We start from the raw sequence: 17,666 nt of genomic DNA, 5'->3' as shown, positions 1-17,666 counted from the left end.
TGTATAATGACTGACAGTGTGCGACAGCCAAACACAGATTTTATTTCTGAGCTGTCAAACATTTGTTGACACTTGAGCTGTTCGTAAAATCTGGAATATACCTGATCTATTTTGAGTTACGTGGTTTGAACCAAACTGGAGTCAGCAGTGTTTACAAAGAGTTAACTTCCTCTTTCTCTTCTTCTCTCCTTAATAATCAAAACAAATATAGACACAACAGATGGGCTCAGAATAGCAGCCTTTAGTCCGCTTAGGTTTTTAAAATAATTAATCAAGTGATTTGGCTTGAAAGAGAAAAATAATATAAATGGATTGATGTCAAAGTTCATTTCACTGCCCATTTACACCTCTAATAAGGGTTACAAACAGACAACGCATTGTTTTGGAGGCAGAAAATCAAAACTATTGAGCTGCAGGACAATAAATTCTAATAAGAGACACAGTATGCTGTAGCCTGAGAGAGGAGCTTTATGTGGAGAGGGGGAGAAATGAGATGATCTCTGTCGGGAAATTGAGCTTTTCCGCAGAAAATAGTAACTGGATACAACGTGAAACAGAGAGTATAAACAAGAGCTTAGCTAAAGACTGCCGTAAAAAGAAATAAACTAAAGTAAAATCAATACAGTGTAGAGTATGACTAGAAGGAAAATATGAGAACACAAAGAACATGAAAACAATACATGAAATGTAGCTGGTGAGCAGGAATATGCTTGTTTTCACAGAAACGGGGGTGTACTGCACCGTATGTCAAACTAATTTCCCAAGGTAGTGAAGTGTGAGGTAAAATTAGAGAGAAGACACTGTCTTGGATAATCACCTTGATAGAGGTAAAAAGAAGAAAGGAGTCAAACCCCTGTGTGTTTGGTCAGCTGGTGACTGACCTGTATCAGCCAGAAGGTATTATGTTGTTCTTTCATCTATCAACAGTCAATCTCTCTCTCTCTCACACACACACACACACACACACACACACACACACACACACACACACACATACTAGCGTTCAGTTTCATCTTAACTCTGCTGCTGAGTAGGACAGAAAAATGTCGGCTCAAATGCTGATATCCATGCCTATCATGTATGAACGTGTCACATGCCGTTTAAATAATGAAAGAAGGAATCGGTGAGAGAGCTGCTGATTTTAAAATATTCCAATATTTTGTGGATTCTGGATTCAAAAACAACAACAAAAAAATGTTTCTCTATTTTGTGCTGAAAAATATAAAATAAAACACTTTTATTTTATTTATTTTTTGGCTTCCACTAGTATTGACATTCACTTTTGACCCACAAAGGTTCTGACCTAATGATTTCTGTTATTTTGCCGCCACCACCACTTCACCCCCATCTTCTTTCACTTTACTCAGCCTGTACATTGGCAGAGAGTGGAGCTTCATGCATGTGTAATTGCTATACTCCACCTGTTATCACACATCCTCTCAATATTATATCTTTCACACAACGGCCAAAAGAAAGTATGAGAAAAAGTTTAATGTCGATACATGAAACCTTTAAAATTATAAATAGATGATAAACAGAAAAGGTGGTTCGCTTGCGGTTGAATACTTGAGTTAGCTGAGCATTTTTCTATTAATTCATAATGCCTAAGGATCATAAAGCATGGCTGAAACTTTACGGGCTCATAAAGTACAATTGGAATGCTTATTTGACCAATCAGATCACTTGGCTGGAAGCACCTATTTTATAATAGCATTTAACTGCAATAACTTATGGCATGAGCGACTTCTATTGGGAAATGGTTTAGTCAGTGGAAAGAACTGAGAGGATGTCCCACAGATGAGCACACGTGCACACACTCTCATTATATACTGTAACAAATAAAGACACACTCTTCATACATTAGACGTTAATTGCCTGGAGATTTTTATAGGTGAGACATTGACCTAAAAGATAGGGCGCTTATATCACTGTTACAACCTTGCACCTTACAGCCCTTTAGGTTTTCTGATGGATCACTCATTTCCTCTGTAATAGAAAGAACTCAGTGACCTTGCAGATGAATTTCTGTTCACTGCATGTGTCAGAAACATTATTGGAGTTTGTGAGGCTTTTTTTCAAATAGCGCAAAAGAGACACATATGGAGAAAGTTTTTTGAGTCCTCCGAACTGTGTGGGAGAAGAGATGATTGCCACTCCTTCTATCCATCAGTGCCACAATGACAGGTGATGGAGGTGAAAATGACTTTGGTTTCTGTAGCGATCCACTGCCGTAGAGGTTATCCTCCAGGGCATCTGTCACACAGGCCTCAAGGTGGGCGTCACAAAATAACTTTGTGCACATGTTTGTAAATGACTGTGTGCACGCGAGGCAGGGGACTGAAGGATCCATGCTCCCTGAGCAGAGTGAGCCAGGGGACTGCAGTGGTTTTGACTCTGGAGTTGATCCCTGTTCAGAGGAGCCGAGCAGGACGGCACCGGGTCAAATAAAGGATGACATCCTTGACACTCATTTTAATTACTCTATCTAGTTTAGATAAGACTTTCCTGGCACAAGACAACCAGCAGCACAGCTCGGATCCCCATCTCCAGCCTATGGGTACTTCACCACCAGAATCTTCCATCTCAAGCAGAGCTGACAGAGCTCAGTGGCTTATATAATTCTTTAAAAGCAAGTGCTCTCCCTTTTTATCTTTGCTTTGCTGTCTGTACCCAGAGAATGAGATCTGACATGATGGACATATCAATGGGAGTTGAGGACACCGGTAAAAGAAAGGCAGCCTACAGGAAGTTGATGATGAAACACATGTATCCAGATGTGAAAAAGCCACACTAAGAACGAGCATCGCCATCCGCTATGCCAAGAGTGTGACTACAGCAGTGACATAGTATTATTCGCTGCTAACTTGCGCACTCCCAATGTCAGATTTTATGTTCCTCAATCTCGTTCCAAACAGCAGCGTTGTAAACAGTTTGCTGATTAAGCCTTGATGTTTGTAAATTTGCGCTCAGCATGTTTCCAACCTGTAATGCAGTATAATGTGCTTAGTGCTACTGAGTGTAAGTGAGTGCTTGGCCGTTCCCCAGAGAGTGATAGCAGCTGGATCAGACTAATCTAATATAGCCACTGTGTCTGGGGAGCCATCCATTGCTTATCAGATCTCTCATTCAATAACAGAGAGCTATGCCAGCTTATGGAGTTACATGTGGAATATTTTGAAGTTTAGTTGTTTTTTTTTTCTTTGTCCTCTGTGTCTGATTTGTAAATGTGTGTGGTTTTACAGACTCAATGGATGGTTGCTCCACAGACTGTAATGGAAATGGAGAGTGTGTGGCGGGACACTGCCACTGCTTCGCTGGTTTCCTGGGTCCTGACTGCGCCAAAGGTGAGAAATGACCTGGTGGTGTTCTGTACTTTAAACAAATACCAGTTACTCAAAACTTCTCTATGTTTACCTGTGGTCTGGATCAATTCTGCATAATAGCAGCAATTCCATCAGGACACCAACAGAGTCATGTATATTCACTTATTTGCCGCACAGAGTTTGTCTTCTTCAGTAGAACTAGGCTTACCATTTCCTCACACCAGCTATTTTTCATTCTGCTGTTTTTCAAGCACTGTTAAGCTACAGTCAATAAAAGTCAACACTTCCTGCCGGCATGAGTCACGTTGAAGCCTTGTAGTGGCTCAAAGGGCACCCCTCATACTTTTGGTACAGATATTCAACCCAAGCCGTGTACAGGTACAAGGCAAAACAAACTATTAAAATAAAAAGAAAATCTGCATACCAGAATAACCAAAAAGGAAAGTAGTATATTTAATGCAACGTTTTGACCTCAGGCAAACATTTGAGACGCAAGCTAACCAGTATTGCCGTAGACATGAAAAATGTCTCGGAAGTTAAATCTTATTAAAAGCAACTGATACTAATGTGAAGTACCAGAAATAGGACATAGGCAATTCTTCACAATCCTCTGTGTGTCTTTAAAATTTTCCTTGTGGTAACTAGAATTTGTTTGTTTTGTGTTGGTCATTTTTGAGGCTCCGCTAATTTTCGCTGTGCAAAGGTGTTACACATTACACATACGAGTTTTAATGTTTTTTTGTGACAATTGTCGATTTAGTTGACATGGATAAATGCATTATATCAGATTTTGGCTACACAGACAAAACTTGTTAGTAGGAAAAATTAATTGTTTGTCTTGTCAGTGGATTTGTTGATAGTAAAACCAATATTCTTTAACTGCAACAATGTCTCCCCATATACTTTCTCTCCTTCATTTTTTCTTTCTCTTTTTCTTCCCCTTCCCTCTTGCTTTCTCATTTTCTGTCTCTCTCTATCCTCCTTTGTGAAATCATTTTAGCTCTATCGGTCTCATTGTGTAAAAACAGGTGATGTGATATCACATCGTATGGTTTATTTATGCTTATCATTTATTCATACGTTTCATCTTTGCTCATTTGCTTGCGTTATAATGTTCTTTGCTTGATAAGTTAGACAGCAAGTTTTGGCAAGAGTTGTGAAAAGTAAAGTGTTACTTTGCGGTGGAGAGTGTTAGATTTCACAAAGGCTCAAACAAACACGTAACACATGACCGCACGCATGAACGCACCGGGGTCTCATTGCAAATTATCCCAGGAAAAAAGAAGGCGATGATTCTGAATCTAATCCCCGGGTGTAACTGTCAGTGCGTCATCAGACATTCACTGACTTTATTCTACCTGGCTGTCATTACATTAGCCACACGGCTCTCCATCACAGCTGCGTGGAGAGGGCACTGCTTTCCGCCCTCTTTCTGTAAACCTATAATGCTCTTCTTCCTAATCTTCCGTTTTCACAATTGTTTTCACGGCCTGTTCAGAGCGAGTGAGGTGACGTTGCGGGGGATTTTCTACAATTCCTGGGTTGCTGTGGTAGCCAGGCTCAGGTGGTGCTTGAGTAAATTGAAACAGCGTGAGGGATAAGCTGAAGACTGTATGTGTGTGTTTGTGTGTGTGTGTGTTTGTGTGTGTGTGTGAGAGAGAGAGAGAAAGAGAGCGAGACAGAGGCTGCTGGGATTTGCTGAATCCGCGCACTAGCTGAGATAAGAGAGCGCAGCCCCACTCATGGTAGGTTACTGCGGTCTCCCAGCTAATATACTGCAGCGCTCTGTGTGTGTGTGTTGTGTGCATGTGCGTGTGTGTGTACTACTCAGTGTGTGGGTGTAATCTGTGTTTGTCCTCTCTGCAGATTCATGCCCCGTTTTGTGTAGCGGTAACGGCGTATATGAGAAAGGAAGGTGTGTGTGCCTGGCAGGGTGGAAGGGGGCAGAGTGCAATGTGGAGGAAGGTCAGTGTATCGACCCCACCTGCTCCAACCACGGCACCTGCATCCAGGGAATCTGCATATGTAGTCCAGCCTACAAAGGTGTAAACTGTGAACAAGGTATGTATTCTCTTGTCACGTCATCACATCAGCAGAACAAAAATGGCTACACTTGTACACATTTAAATGAACCATTTTACTATTTTGTGAATTACAGTAAACTTATCAGTACTTTGATGTACAAAGAACTTTACAATATGAACAGCAAACAATGCTGTTTATTCTTAGATTCAGTCCAGGTAAAGGAAAAACTGCTTTGAGGATATGAAAGCAGATGTGTTGTTGTATCCTGGCTTGTTCTGAAGAGAAAATAGCATTTTGGTGCTCAGCGACAAATGGAAGACAAAATTAGCGAACAATTAATTAAGAGAGTGAAACATTTGGACCTAAAGACTGATGTTTCCCTCTCAATTTGGTGGTGACAAATGAGTGAAAACTAGAGTGAATATTAGACTAAAATCCATCAGATAGACAGAAGAAGTAATGGGTTACAGTGGGACTTGTCTGATGGATGTGTAAATACTGTAGTCTCGTGTTTTCTGCTTGTTCCCTTGTCCGTCAAGGTTTGAATTTAACCAATGTTTTAAAAGTTGGGTTCAAATAAAATACATATCATTACACCTCCTACTGATAGACTCAATCCAACAGGATGAGTGGCAGATTGAAATGAGCAGAATCTTGTGGAATCTGCACAACATTCTCTCTTCAGTGTTCTTACTTGTAAAACTTAGTGCACCTGATACCACGCTAACCTCCACAGGTAGGTAATGAGGGAAAATGTCTGTGGTTGAAAACTGTTTTAAGATAATTGATGACAACAAAAGTGAAGCTGATTGCAAGCTCTGCTGTGCTAGTCTTAGTCATTCTTCTAATATTCTTTCTCAAGAATATTATAAAAATATTTTTGACTTTTGACAAGGGTTATATAAAGTAACTAGAATGCTATGTGAAGTTTGCTTTATTTACAAAGTCTTCCTCTATAGATTTTACAGTCTTTGTTTTTCGCTCCTCTCCATCCTGGATCTCACCCTAAACCTGTGCTTTGTTTGTGCTTTTTACTTTTCTTTTGTTCTTTTCACCAAAGGTTGCTCTTATTAAACACTGGTCGCCGCCACATGTGTTTTGGCAGAAAAATGGATTTCTTGCCATTTTGTCTTGTTTTGCTAATGTGCAGTGAATTGATGAGAATTTTAATGTCCAGCAACTCATACTAGAAGCAAACCAGTTTAGTACTGGTATTAGTACTCAGTATCGGCAAGTACTCAAATGTAAATACTCAGCGTGGGGAAGAAGCATTATCGTATCTGTTAATCCACCAGCAGCTCTTGTAGAAAGCAGACTCCTTAAAACTAAAGCTTTACGGTTTCAAATTCATATTACCTCAAACTGCGACTTTTTCAGTAGAATAAAAAGCAGCGCATTTGATTGTTTATATTGCCGATTCATATGACAGCAATATAAATGACTCAGGTAGCTGAGGCACTTTCCATTTGCAGAAGAAACATTAGGCCTTGTCATATCCTCCACTTGCAGATGTCCACTGTAAAACACCCCATGAAATTAGCTAAAACAAACAATGGCATGGTATTTATTACAATTATGATGTTACACTTGATCATACCCTGATGGCACAGCTGTCCTAAAGACAGACCTGCTGTTGCCTCCAGTATCTGGGCCTGCAGAGACTGAATCAGGTGTTTGACCTTGAGCAGCGGAGCTGAGCTGAGCTGAACTGTGCTGAGCTTTGGCTCAGTGCTCAAAGCTGTAATTACACACACTAACACAGCATAACACAGGCCACCATGACACACACACACACACACACACACAAACCAGCCCATTTCACCCCTTATCAAAGCCTCAGTTCTAAGTGTCCTATGAAATGTAATGTTGTGGAACAGATACAGGGACTGTAGCTAGGGTGGTTAACTCCTGGATGGGATGCAAAGAACACTGCTTTCATACTCGCTGAGCTGATGATTATAATGAGACAGCCCTCCACCCACCCACACACACCACCCTTCCCATCACCTCTGACTTCTTCCTGCTTCTTCTTTTGTCCTCCCTCTATTTGCAGTGGACTGTATAGACCCTCAGTGTGGTGGGCACGGCGTATGTGTGCGCGGGGAGTGCGTGTGCTCAGCAGGCTGGGCAGGAGTGAGCTGTGATGACCCACTGCCAGCCTGTCAGGAGCAGTGTTCAGGACATGGCACCTATCTCCCTGAGTCAGACACCTGCGCCTGCCAGCCCAACTGGACAGGGCCAGACTGCTACACTGGTAAGACCTGAGGATTATTGTTCACACACAGAAAAAACACTGAAAATTGCAACTGCACGTCACTAGTTTGCCAGTGCTCTTGTTGCACGCATGGTCTTGCCAGATAATATTTTCTGGGGATTTGATAGACATGAGAGAGAAATATGGATTGGGGCCACTCTGTGAAAAGGGAGTGTGTGTGTGTGTGTGTGTTTGCACTTACTTCATGCTGGTCGTAAATGAGATTTCCACTCATGACAGCACTCTGCGGGCCCCCCCTTGCACCATCACTCACTTTACTGTGCATTTATACTGTAACACACACATATGCTCATGCACACACAGTTCCTTTCAGCTAAATGAGGAAAAAAGGCAGGCGAGGAAAAAAAGAGAGACCTCTATTCTCACTTTGCTGCAAGGCATTTCAGAGACTATTACACTGAAGAATATTCGGCTTGGCATTTAAAAGCTTGCTGATGTTTATTGCATATCCATTTATCTGTTCGCTAAATATTAGTTACTGCATGATTGTTAAATATAGTTGTAAAAGATTTCTTACATCTAGAACTGCTTTGATTTCTTTGCACCCAGTTAACCCCACCTACTAAAACAGACAACACATCTACAATGAATAGAAAGATATAGGATTATAAAGAAAAAGGCAGTGAGTTAGCTACAGTAGTAGACTAGTGCACCATGTGTCTAAAATATACCGTAGAATGCAGCACTCTGCAGAACCCTGTGAGAAATGTGTCCTTGTCCTTGCAGTGTAAGCTGACTGAGAGGAAAATAGCCATTATAAGACTGACTTTCCTCTGTTTCCACCACACTAACTTAACAAATTTTTTTGTGAAGGATCCACTTTACCATGTACACCAGCGATTTGCGGGCATTTGGCATTAGCTTCTGCTCTCAGGTGCATGCATGCCTTATTAAAGTGATATAGTCCATGATAATGATAGACCGTGGCTGAATATCTGAGATATGAGCGGCCTCACTGTACCTGCTGGGCTTTTAATCAAAAGGACCCAGCTATTCCACATACCGGTCTTGTTGAAGCATAGCTAAGGTAATGTAATTCTAATAGAGAGCTGAAAAACTCTCCAACTTTAATCCACTTTTTCCTTCTTCTTCATGCTATGTATATTTAAATTGAAATAACTTTTTACTGCAGCTGGATAAGTAGTCTTTGTGTGCCTCCAGCACTTTGCTCTCTTTACTGATGGATGAGGCTTTCCATCTGCACAGAGAGAGCGTTAGAGGGTGAGGAGCGCACAGAAAAGGAAATAGACAAAAGCAGGAGGAGAAGAAATTTAAGCGAATGTAGCCTGAGAGAGGAAGGAAGATATATAGAAAAGAGAGAGCTGACAGAGACAAAGATGAAGAGATGAAGGAAAAGAAAGCGTATTAACATACTCACCAAATCTGATCAAAATGTCAGAGAAGAATAATAGAGCTGAATTGGAGTCCCTGTAGTTTAAATATGCGGTGCAAATACAAATCATTTGGCTGTTATTATCAGTCTATTCACTCTTCCTCTCCTTCAGGGAACTCAGCTATTAGAGGTGGGAAGATTGTGTATTGTGAGAAAGTAGACTTTTTAGTCTCTAAGGTTATCCTTCTCTATTGCTTGTTTTTTTTCTTTCACCTATATCCGATAGCTCACCTCGAATTGAGACCTTTTTTTTTTTCTTACTTCTCCCTTACTCAATGTCTGTGCAACTATTACCTTTTCTTTTCATCCAACACTCAATTTCTCCATCTGTTCCCCTCCCTCTCATATTCTCTCATCCTTTCACACTTGCACGCTTTTTTTCTCACGCATATCCCCACCCACCTGTTCGGCAGAGCTGTGCCCGGTGCCATGTGGCAGCCATGGTGTTTGCTCAGAGGGCCGGTGCCAGTGCGAAGAGGGTTGGATTGGCGCCGCATGCGACCAGAGAGCGTGCCACCCTCGCTGTGAAGAACACGGCCAGTGCCATGACGGGACCTGCATCTGCCAGCCTGGCTGGGAGGGAGAACACTGTAACATTGGTGCGAAGTGTGTTGGTGCATGTGGGAGTGTTTAATTATTCCTTGTGATATTTAGATTGGTATGATTAATAGATTAATAAAGTGTCATTGTTGTTGAGACAATTTGCTTTTACAGTTGCTGCTTATTATCAAAATTGTACTTTTTTTCTGCGCAGTTACTCATGATTTGGATGTCGTAGTGAAAGGTAATTTATTATTTTAGGATTTGAATTTCATATTGCATTCTTCCAACATGCTCACAAATGCCAAATTGTGTGCGTCTGTGTGTGTGCTTGCAAACATATATGTCGGGCCTTTTCAGACGGCTGCCCAGGGTTGTGCAGTGGGCATGGGCGCTGTACCCTGGAGCAGAGCGGCTGGCGTTGCGTCTGCCAGGCTGGATGGAGTGGGCCTGGATGCAGCGTTGTCATGGAAACTGACTGCAGTGATGGAACAGACAACGACGGAGGTGACATTCTAACATCATCTATCATTTTCTGTCTCTTCTTTTCTTTCTTACCTCTTTTATTTTAGTCTTTCTGGCAGATTGTCCTTTCCTTTCCATTACTTCTCCTCCTGTTTCTCCTGACGAAAAATCAGCCTCATTGTTCCTTTCCTTCATCCCTCTTTGCTGTCCCAGTCCTGCTGAGACTCCCGTAGAGTCCTGCTGGTCATTATTATATTGAATATGAAGTGTATGTGTGTGTGTGTGCAAGTGGGCATGTCTGTTTTTTCTCTTATCACAGCAAAATGTCTAATATGCATACCACCTGCTAGGATAAAAGGCACTCAGAAATTTTCCCAAATCTAAATACAGCAAACCACACTGCTTCTTTTTCTGCTTCTTTAGTTAGGAGTTGTTTGGTGGCAGGTGAGAGATGTGTGTCACTCAGTCCCTGAGCTATGTTTTTCAATCCTCAGGTGAAGTGATAAGAAAGGAACATTTCACGAATACCAGGAGCTCTGCTCATTACAGTCATTTCCCCAGCATTACAGTCCCATCTACAACGCTTTCCTCTATATTTTCTACTGTGCCCATTCACTTTGAAACTCCATCAAATATCCATTATGGACATGCCTGTTAAGCTGCTGCTGTAATCCATCATTGCAAACAAGGTAGCGTAGCTTTTTGTTTGGCGGAAAATCTACCTTGTTTTGTGTGTGTGTGTGTGTGTGTGTGTGTGTGTGTGTGTGTGTGTGTGTGTGTGTGTGTGTGTGTGTGTGGTTCCATGTTTTGTTAAGAGTAGCATTTGAATCAGTGCACACAGCAGTGTGAAACCTCAAACACGACACACTTTTTTTTTTTTTTTTTGGTCTTTTTTTATGGTTGTGTGAGGTGCTGATAGCGCCAATGTAACCTTTTTTTTCCCCCTGCACATTGTTTACCAAAGCCGGGTGGCTGAATGAGCCAACACTTCAAAAAGTCAGAGTAGATGGCTTCTCAAAACTGGAATTACAGGCCCTCACTCTGGATTATAACCTCACAGCAATGTAATAAAAAATGTCTTGTGGACTATAAAATAGAGGCTGAATAATGGAACAAATATAGCAGCTCTGTTTTCTGCCAACAGTGTAGGCACTGATGGTTAAATATAGTATTATTATTATTTTGTGTTTTATCTGTGGTCTTTAGGGAATAAATAATAGTAAAATAATTGTCACAATGTGCATAATAAATGTGCCCATTTTAAATGAGCGTTATTAAATGGTAATTCAGTCACACCTTTAACAAACTGAACCCTTTCTCATTTTACTTGTTTTAAATGAGCAGTCAATTGGTTTCCCACATAAATATCAGTTACTGGTCATTGTGTGTCATCCAGTGAAAACAGTTGTGTAATGTCTTCTGTGTTGCTGGAAGAGCTTTGTCCAGTCTGCCAGTGTGTTCCCATCCAGTATGAGGGGAAACATAGAAAGCAAATACACAGATTAGCCACAATAACACATACTGGTGGTTTTAATATAAAAAATATTATATGTTTTTTTATTTTTAAATAACAATTGGCTAATTAATAAATGCTGATGTATCATTATTGGCTAAACACCTGTCAGCACATAAAGTAGTTCAAATCAGCTCGACCTTTACCATCAGTCAATAAAGTAATGTGGCAGATTGGTGAAGGTTAAAGTTAGAATTTAAAATTCGGACACCCTTATGTGTTTGGCCTTATAAAGATAATAATAAAACCTAGACAACAACAACCAATAATTTAAAAGCAAATTAGTATTGAAAAGAAATTACAGTTGAAGTTCTCCAGAAAATCATTGTGGCCAGCTAGGGTTTAATTCTCCACAGAACCCAGTGTAAAAGCACTAATCAAAGCCAATGACATACAACATGTTAGTGAGCTTCAGAGGTGCTGGTTGGCAAATTTTCTCACTTGTGTTAGCTGTGTGTTTCTGCTAAGCTAAACTGACTGACTGCCAGCTGTGGCCATGTACTGTATGGACAGATATGAGAGAGACGACACTCTTGACATCTAACTCTTAATAGAGCAATAAAGCAAAGCCTATTGTTTCCCAAAGTGTTGAGCTTTTTTCTTAAGCTTGCAATTTGGAAAGGTGTTTTTGAGTTGCACTGTGGGAAGTGATGTTATCTCTCCGTTATTTATGTCACCCAGCATTAGTTAGTAAAGTTACTAAAATGTTGGACCACCTTCAACACATATATACGTGGAGATTCAATTTAATATCACATTAAACTTTACTTTCCCTCCATATGAGCAGGTTAAGTAGGAGCTAAGCTGGTGAGTGGGTGGTTGGAAGAAGGGACGAGTATTGTAATATGGCACTATATGCAAAAAGGCATACTCTATGTACATACGGTATGATATTGTAAAGTCATATGAATATTGATGAATTTCAAGTGTCTGTGCTGTAGGGGTCAAACTTTTCAGTTTAAGTATGATTATGCTAGACAAAGTCTAACACAACCTTATGGAGACAATTTACACTTCTTTTGACTTTCTATCTCTCCTGTACCCACCATTTCAAATGCCATAATTTTCTGCCACACAATTCAGCCATCTCCCTCTTAATTGGCACATATATTGTAGGCTCTCATAGCCTTCTTTCAGAACAATCTTTTTGTCTCTGAAGATAGACAGAGATGGAAAGATGCTATCACAAGTAATCAGAGAATAAAGAGGAACTTTGAAGAGAGAGAATCAATTATTCTGCCTGGATGGGAGAGATATATTGTTCTTCCTCATAAAAAAACATCATTTATTCCATACACTAGGCAGGGAAATCGCATACAAATACATATTTCTATGTATTGACTATGTTCAAAATTGACATTTTCACAGTTTTGTTTGTGTGTAATCTTTAACAAGCTCGCCTGCATAATAAAATTCTTACGCATGTGTTCTTTTAATGACACTGATTTTAGAAAATCAATTAGCAGCCTTCTTTCAAGTTTGAGGAGTAGATCTCATGGAACTCAACCATTGTACGATGCTGCCTTTGTCGAAGGAGGGTATAATAGAATATTGTTGGCCTTTAGCTCCCTGCTCGCTGGTCAGATGCATTTAAATGTCAGCACTGTTTCCTGCCTTTTTAGAAACAGGCTTGAAATGGGAAACACAAATGCCAGACCTGGCTCCGCGGCCCATTGTTTACGCCAGACTTTTATGGATCGCAACAATATAAAGCTGGTGATTCAGGTCTGATTTATAGCAATAGGTGTTATAATTGTATGCTGATTGCCCCTTATGAATCTCATTTGATTAATACCTGTGATACTTGTGCAGTTCATTGTCACAGATTAGTAGAGTAGTGGAGTTTCTCGCCGGTGAGCCATGCAGACGATACTGTGTTTCTTGGCAGTTCTAAAGTGTTATGGTCTTTTGTTTTTGTCTTTTTGCTCCAGATATCTACAGTGGCTTGGCCTTTAGAAAAAAAATGTGTTCTCAGCAGCTTAGTCACCTAAATCTTTAATGTCCCTTGTTAACTATACATAATAAAGATGTTATTGTCTTGCCTATATTAACTGTGTAAATTTAAGTATTCTCAACTCATTACTTGATATTGTTTGTGTTCATTTCAACTTTTTTATTTAATTTTACATATTTTAAAATTCTTTTTCATTTCAGATGGCCTGACTGACTGCGTAGACCCAGACTGCTGTGAGCAGCTGAGCTGTGGTTCTGACCCTCTGTGTCATGGTTCGGCTGATCCCTTGGCCCTGTTGCAGCAGAGCCAACAGTCCCCCACCACACCGCCGTCACCAGCCAGCACACACACTCACAGCTTTTACCGCCGCATACGCTTTCTCCTCGGCAAGGCAGCCACACACACTCTCCCTGGAGATGTGCCCTTTGATACCAGGTATGTGCTTGTTTGTGTTTTTCTGAATACCTTCATGTTTGTTTTGTCTGTCTGTGTCCTTGAGCTGTCTGCCTGCACTGACACAAGTTGTAAATAGCGAATTAAATAGTATTAATGCATTTGATTTTTCACATTGTTTGATGAGAGTGTGTTTTCGCATGTGAATGAGGCTTTTCATGTCTTCACATGCCTGTGCAAACATCTTAGTGATCTGTGTTCCCCTGGAGATTAGTAGTCACACAGCAGTGCTTTGCCCCACAATGTCTGTTCCAACTGCAGAGTATGTGTTTGTTACATATTGATGCTTAATGTGTCATTCAGTTACACCAGTCATAAAGGTGTCACCATACATTTTTCACTTCTTTTGGCTCTCGCTGCCATCCAACAGAGGGAATACTTTGCATCAAGCCCTGTGATGATGGCCTAGAAAGATCGGTTTTAAAAACAAGAAGTGAGACATCTCTGAAAAACTAGCAAAGGGCTTTTTTTCCTGATACACTTTTGGAATAAACAAATAAATTCATTAAGTATGTTGCTGTTTTTTTCAGAGGGGAAATCAGTGGCAGCTTTCAGGACAGGTGGCACAAACAGGAACATGCAGCCACCCGGAGAAACCTCCCTATACTTTATTTTTCCCATTAATTTCAGTTGTAACAGATCGGCTCCATCAGTGAACCTGTGTGTGCGCAACACAGGTTTATCTCTACATCTGTCTTCATTTGACCAGTTCATTGATAATTTCAGATTCAAGCACAGTATTTTACATTTCACACTATTTATAAAGATTAATATTTCAAAATAGCAGAGATTTGACTGATAGTTTATGGGCTATTTAAAAAAAGCAACACATCCTTTTTGCTGCATGTACCACTGTCATTGTAATATAAACATTATGTGGAACTTTTGTTTTTTATATGACAAGGTGCTGAAAGGTTTTACAGTGGGTGAAGCTATATTTATGGTTCTTGTATCCTGGCAATCTCTGGCAGATTTCTATGTGCTAAAGAAGGCTATTGTACTGAGTAGAATAAATGCACTTGCTTTTTCTTTACACACAAGGTCGTTCGGCTGGCGTTTCACAATATGCCTCTCTCTTCAAACAATGATGATGTTCTCCATCATTGTAAGCCTGTCGTCTCTCCCTCTCTTTGTGCATCTCCTTTTCTCTTGTTCCCTCCCTGCTTCCCGTTCTTTGTTTTGCCAGCCGGGTAGCTGTAATTCGAGGTAGCGTCATGTTGCAGGATGGCTCTCCTCTGGTTGGAGTCAACATCACTTTCCCACAGCATCCTGAATATGGTTACACTATCAGTAGGCAGGATGGAAGGTACAGACACAAACAAAAAATACAAAATACTCTCTCTTGTTGCAGTTTCCTACTAGTCTTACTGGGCTTTACTCTTATTTACCTCTAGTTTTGATCTGGTGACCCTGGGCGCAATGTCTATGACCCTGATGTTCCAGCGCCCACCCTTCCTCCCTCAAACTCGCACCGTCTGGACACCAAATAACAATTTCCTGGTCCTGGATCAGGTCACCATGTCCAGGGAAGAATCTCAACCTTCTAAGTGTGACATTAAGAGTGTTTTGAGTCCCTACCCACTGGTCTTGCCCTACCCTCTTCCCAGATTCATGGGAGCATGTCCAGAGAAGGGGCCAGCTGTTCCTGAGTTGCAGGTATGCTCCTCTTTGCTTTGCCAGCAGCAATGAGGCTGGTGATTTGAATGTGAGTGTGAATCTCTGATCAAATTAAATGTATTTAAACTTTATTAAACTTTATTTATAGCAGGTTTTTTTTACAAATTAATTCAATTTAAAGTGCTTTACTGATGATTTAAAGTTAAAGAAAGGTGTACAAATCAAAGACAATAAAACACACAACACACACAACAAGAAAATAAATAAATAAATGAATGAATGAATGAATGTAAATCCTGAGATGGAAGGAATAATAAAATTAGAACTTTAGAGAGGGTGGTTTATCACAATGGGTTAGTCCTATCTTCCTCCTTCTCCTATTATCATTTGTCTGAAATAAATCAGTATGCTTCCATTGCTATCCATTCAATTATTATAATAATTAATAATTAATAATAATTATTATATAATTCAATTATATTATATTATATGCTTTCTACATGACTATTCCAAGATTCAAGCAGAATTTATAGATACAGATTTATCATCTATGATGATACATTTTTTTAACTCAGCACTGTGACCAGCTTGTATTTATGAATGTGGTAATAAAACAATATAAAATGTTAAAAAAAGTGTGTATGATATTGTCACAACAACATATAAGCAATAATAATAATAACAATAATAATATCACTCTTCCACATGGCATACCTTTTATCAAATGCTACTCTTCTAGAGCAATTTTTCACAGAGAAGTCTATGGTTGAATTATAAGTCTATGAGATTCTGATACTTTCTTTGTGCCAAATGACTTATTCAATTCTGATACAGCACTCTGCCTAGTATGAAATTGTGAGATGTGGTGAATTAAACTTAGTCGGCATTTAAGAAAAATAGCAAAGTATTAGAAAAATATCAGAGTATTGTTTCAACAAGCTGCTTCAGTATAAAAATATTGACACCCAGCAAACTAGTCTTGATACTGATCTTTGAGTACTAATCCCACATCCCTACATATGAGGCTTGGGGGAAACAGTAGATGCATGTAATACAAGCTCATAGCAATAGATGTAGTGTGTTTAATCTCCTACCTCGAGGGTTATTAAGTGCAGCTTCAGTGGCCTTCCTGCTTTCTCCACAGTGGCTCTGGTCAAATGGTAGACACTGCTCTCCTGTCCCAGCAACTACCTCCAGATTTACAGTACCAGGACTGGTACTGATGAGAAAAAGCGTAGAGGTTTAATGTAGAATCGGGTTAGAAAATAGTCAATATCTAACTAACTAAATGTCAATGTCTGAGATCCTTTCTAATTCCAACAGGGTGTCGGAGCCTATGGTTCTAGATGAAAAGTAGATCAAAGACGCTTCACTGCTCAAATTTAAATAAAGGCAAAAAAAAAAGAGAGGGAAAGTTGCCACAAGTTGCCACAAGTTGCCTAGATGCAACTTGTGTAGCTCATCATCACACAAATACAAAATTAACAAAATGCAAATGTTTGCAGCATCTATATACCAACAATCAATTTAGGTGTCAGGTGTAGAGCTCAAATAGATTTTTTCAGTGTGATGCTTTTTTTGTAAATGTAAAACCACCGTGGCTTTATTTCAGTTCCAGCTTAAATTTTTTGTTCACAGAAAGTTGTTTTCGTATTGCTTAGACACATGAAATACTGCCGAAAATGTCATATCTATTATATGTTGTGGTCACACAATGCTGTCATGACAGAGCAAAGTAATAGTTTTCATTTGTACATAATAGTCATATCCATGACACATTGTCTGCACTTCTAAGTTCAACCCCATCTTACAAAATGTGATGAGATTGGGGTGAAGAATTTTCAAAATGAAGAAACTTTTTTATCCTCCTGACAAATAGCACATCAGGAGACGCACACAGGAGAAAAATACTGTAGATGAAGAGAACAGTACTTGGTGTTCACAGTGAGCTTAGAAACACCCACCGTATTCACTTGTGTTAATAAATGGAATCAAAAGGCTTTGGAGAGAAAATGTCTTAGAGGTAGTCATCTTGTAGATAATTTGATTTAAGGTAAGCACAGATTTAAATTACATCCGAATTTATTCGAGAAAAAGAGTAGATTATT

At 39.8% G+C, this 17,666-nt stretch overlaps 1 protein-coding gene across 5 annotated transcripts in view; it reads left to right on the top strand.

Moving 5' to 3' along the window:
* tenm1 (teneurin transmembrane protein 1) overlaps positions 1 to 17,666 on the top strand; it is a 158,580-nt gene that overhangs the window by 84,315 nt on the left and 56,599 nt on the right. For all 5 annotated transcript variants that reach the window (XM_067518552.1, XM_067518554.1, XM_067518553.1 and 2 more), the window contains 9 exons: positions 3,243 to 3,344; positions 5,190 to 5,384; positions 7,402 to 7,602; positions 9,430 to 9,615; positions 9,771 to 9,800; positions 9,917 to 10,063; positions 13,689 to 13,923; positions 15,128 to 15,247; positions 15,336 to 15,597. In XM_067518552.1, coding sequence (XP_067374653.1) covers positions 3,243 to 3,344; positions 5,190 to 5,384; positions 7,402 to 7,602; positions 9,430 to 9,615; positions 9,771 to 9,800; positions 9,917 to 10,063; positions 13,689 to 13,923; positions 15,128 to 15,247; positions 15,336 to 15,597 — 1,478 coding nt within the window. The remainder of the gene's footprint in view (positions 1 to 3,242; positions 3,345 to 5,189; positions 5,385 to 7,401; positions 7,603 to 9,429; positions 9,616 to 9,770; positions 9,801 to 9,916; positions 10,064 to 13,688; positions 13,924 to 15,127; positions 15,248 to 15,335; positions 15,598 to 17,666) is intronic.

This window comes from Channa argus, chromosome 10, assembly GCF_033026475.1.
Source record: "Channa argus isolate prfri chromosome 10, Channa argus male v1.0, whole genome shotgun sequence".
NCBI lineage: Eukaryota > Metazoa > Chordata > Actinopteri > Anabantiformes > Channidae > Channa > Channa argus.
This window is presented reverse-complemented; position numbering and strand designations above follow the sequence as displayed.